This window comes from Solanum verrucosum, unplaced genomic scaffold, assembly GCF_900185275.1.
Source record: "Solanum verrucosum unplaced genomic scaffold, falcon-dt-bn FXZP01000185.1, whole genome shotgun sequence".
Classification (NCBI taxonomy): domain Eukaryota; kingdom Viridiplantae; phylum Streptophyta; class Magnoliopsida; order Solanales; family Solanaceae; genus Solanum; species Solanum verrucosum.
In genome coordinates this window covers 884,660-887,867 of record NW_026020228.1, presented here as the reverse complement: position 1 = coordinate 887,867, position 3,208 = coordinate 884,660, and the positions used below count along the sequence as shown (strand labels likewise).

The window sequence follows — 3,208 nt, the reverse complement described above, 5'->3', positions numbered from 1 at the left end:
AATTCTTTTTCTAGTGCTTCTAAGTTACCTTTTTATTCTCCTCCATGGATTGCTTGAAACCCGATTCCCCTCATACTTTATTCCACATTTCATTTTTTTTAATTGAATTGAAGGGATTCCATTTTTATGCAATACCATGGGTTAAGGGGGACTTTTCTTGCACTTCTTGACTTCTCCTTTTGCCTTTCACCACACTCCCAACTTAGGCTTTTGGCCTAAGTTGGATATTCGCTAAACCACAACTCAAGAGGATTGTAGGTAGTGGTTCAAGTAAGGTCTAGGGTTCATCAAGGTTCTTCCAAAGAAAGGTAAGGCTCAAAGGGTGTTCAAAAGAGTTTCACACTCTCACGGGTAGGCCACAAAAGATGTATATATCAAATTTGGCTCACACTCTTTAAAGTTGCCTAAGATCATCTCAAGAGGACACCTTTGTATATCAATCACGGTAACAGGGCAAATTCTAGGTTTATTCATGCAAGTTTCAAAACAAGCTAATCACACAAGGCATCGACACTTAAATCAAACAAGACTGCACACTTTCGCTAGTGTGCAACGGTCATTACAAGAGAATCAATTCGATAAATTGATAATCACAATGAGATGCAAAGAGTTCACACATTGTCTATGCAACTTCATTTGGCCTCATCGTAGTCGTACATTCATGTTCGTTCAATTGAGAACACTATTCAAGTCATCAGTATTGATTGAAACCGGGACTCAAATTTTTTTGCAAAAGAACAACCACATTCTACTCACGAGAGGTAGCAAAAATGTGCAAAAAATTCAAAATTTAAATGAAAGGTCAAAATCATTTGCAATTAAAGACAAGAGAGAGCCATGAGCTCAAACATCCCCAAAAGTAGGGTAAAAATATTTATAAATAGAACAACCAAGATATAAACACAAACACGAGTAGAAAGTAGCACACACAGGTGGGCCTCATCCCACCACAAATAAAAATATTTGTCCTCAAATGCAAGTAATAAATATCCAAAGATTTGAAAGATAACTAAAAATAGAGAGGGAGGTAAAGAGGGGATCCTGGCTATGCGATTGCTCCATCTGTCCTGGCATCAGTATCCGGAGTGACCACCGGAAGGACCAGATCCACTGGATCCCGTAGCAGGATACTTTGCTAAAGAAACTTGCACAACAACATTTATCATGATTTCTTTAGTGTCGACTATGTTGTCCACTGTAGCTTATTCAAATATCTCTTCGTCAATTTCTGCTTTCGATTCAGGATCAGCTATATGCTCTATTCCATTTCCATGTCCTGCGGCAGTCTGGGGCATTTCGGGAACCTCTGGAACTTCCAGTGTTCCAAAGATCATGGATATATCAGTGGACTTTAGGTGATCCATATCTTTCTTCAGTTCTGCAATGGTGGACTTTACGGCTGTTACTTCCTCTGTGGCTTCTTGATCGTGCTCACACACTAACATTCTGGCCTCTAGAGCATTAATAGTAGTGATTAATGGTCTCACAATATTGTCGAGGGGAGCCTAAATCATGCCTGAAATGGAGCTTTCTATGTTGGCAGTTCGACAATTAGCAGTTTGGGCAAGTTGTCCCATTCAGATTAAGGATGCCTAAGTGATTGGTTCACAGGGGAAACAACAGTTGTAGGTCTGGTAATGAAGTAGAAGGGGGACCTGTAGAGTCAAAAAGGGTGGTAATGACATAAGATATACTTGAAGGTCCAGGGGCTAGAGTAGGCAAAGATGCCTCTGCAGGTATAGATTGAGTGGCCACAACTTCCTTCTGTCTCTTTTCTGCCTGGTCTTTAAGATATTCAACTTCGATATTTCGGATACTAGTGGAGGTGGTGGCAGCCAATTCCATATCCTTCGTTGCATTTCCAAGCACCCGAGCTCTTTTGCACAATTCAGTGATTAATATCGGGAATGGGAGAGATGTCTAGCGTTGCTTTGCACGCATATAGATTTCAGAGGAAATGATCTTCCTAAGATTTATCTTGGTTTTCTCCATGATGCGTCCAAGACAAGTTGCCTTAGCATGACAAAGGATTGATTCATTCTGTGATGGCATAACTGTGCTGCTGATGAATCCGAACCAATATTGTGCAGCTATGTTCATATTTTTCTTCTCAATTAGAACTCATTCTTCTAACCATGTCGGAGCATTATCATTTGAGACTAGTGGAGCTAGCCACTTTTTCATTGCATCCAGCTTTTGTGTCCTGATTAAGTGCTGGCAGTGGTTATTAATCTTATCGGACATTCCCAAAGCTATGTTGATAGTCTCACTGTCACAGGCTACCTTCCTTCCTCTGACAACCACGAGGTCAACTGTTTTAAAAGATAAGACTAGTCTTTTTCGTTGAGGTACTAATGCACTGTATGCATCGTAGAACTCTCTAATCCAGCTTGGTATGTAAGATCTGCGATATCTTGTGAAGATTTGGAATTTATGGTATTTCAGGCATTCCATCACTTCTGGATACCTATGAATAACCCCATCTATGGAAAGTCATTTCTCCTCAATGATAGTTCTCAGACCATCTGCCTTTGATCTATTCATTGATCCATGTTTGGGACCTTGTACTAGATGTGCCAGCACTAATGTTTGTCGTAGAGCTGGAGGAGTTGGAGTGGTGGACTGACTATCTTTTATCCGATATGGATCATGTATCCTTTTGGATCATAACTTAGCCCTCATTGCCTATGTTTGGTAATCTTCGTCAGACTCTGCACTCTCACTGTTATATGTGGGTGGCTCGGTGGTGTAGAAGCCTGTGCTGTCAGAACTTGCATCGGATAATTCAGAGGTTTTGCCTTTCCCCTTACTTTTTGCAGTTGCGGTAGCCTTGCCCCTGGGTGGAGGTACATTTTCACTGATCACAATTCACTTTTCCATTCCTATGGTTGATCGTGTGGCCATATATGCAAAACATTAGAGAGATTAGTCAGTAATCACATTGTAGCACATAATTGCAGACAGAATCGCCGATCTAATCAGTGAAACGCCGATCTAATCAGTGAATCGCCGAATCTCTTGGGTGATCATGAATATGTCCACCGAAAGTTACAGAGCCCACAATGCTTAAGATATGAAATTAAAGGCTATTTAGGGATAGTAGGTGAACCACCGAGTGATTCGGCGAGCTAGGTTTGACTTAACGTGCCTGAGATTCAACTCAATTTTCAAAATCGATCTTACAACCCTCAAAAGCAAAATTAAACTA

General features: G+C 40.7%; 1 protein-coding gene across 1 annotated transcript; it reads right to left on the bottom strand.

Annotated features, from left to right (window-relative positions):
- Positions 1-1,202: 1,202 nt before the first annotated feature.
- On the bottom strand, positions 1,203-1,845 carry LOC125831912 (uncharacterized). Its single transcript, XM_049511034.1, has 2 exons — positions 1,695-1,845; positions 1,203-1,453 (listed from the first exon to the last, which is right to left on the bottom strand). The coding sequence occupies exons 1-2, from the start codon at positions 1,843-1,845 to the stop codon at positions 1,203-1,205; spliced, it is 402 nt and encodes a 133-aa protein (XP_049366991.1).
- Between the last annotated feature and the right edge of the window lie 1,363 nt (positions 1,846-3,208).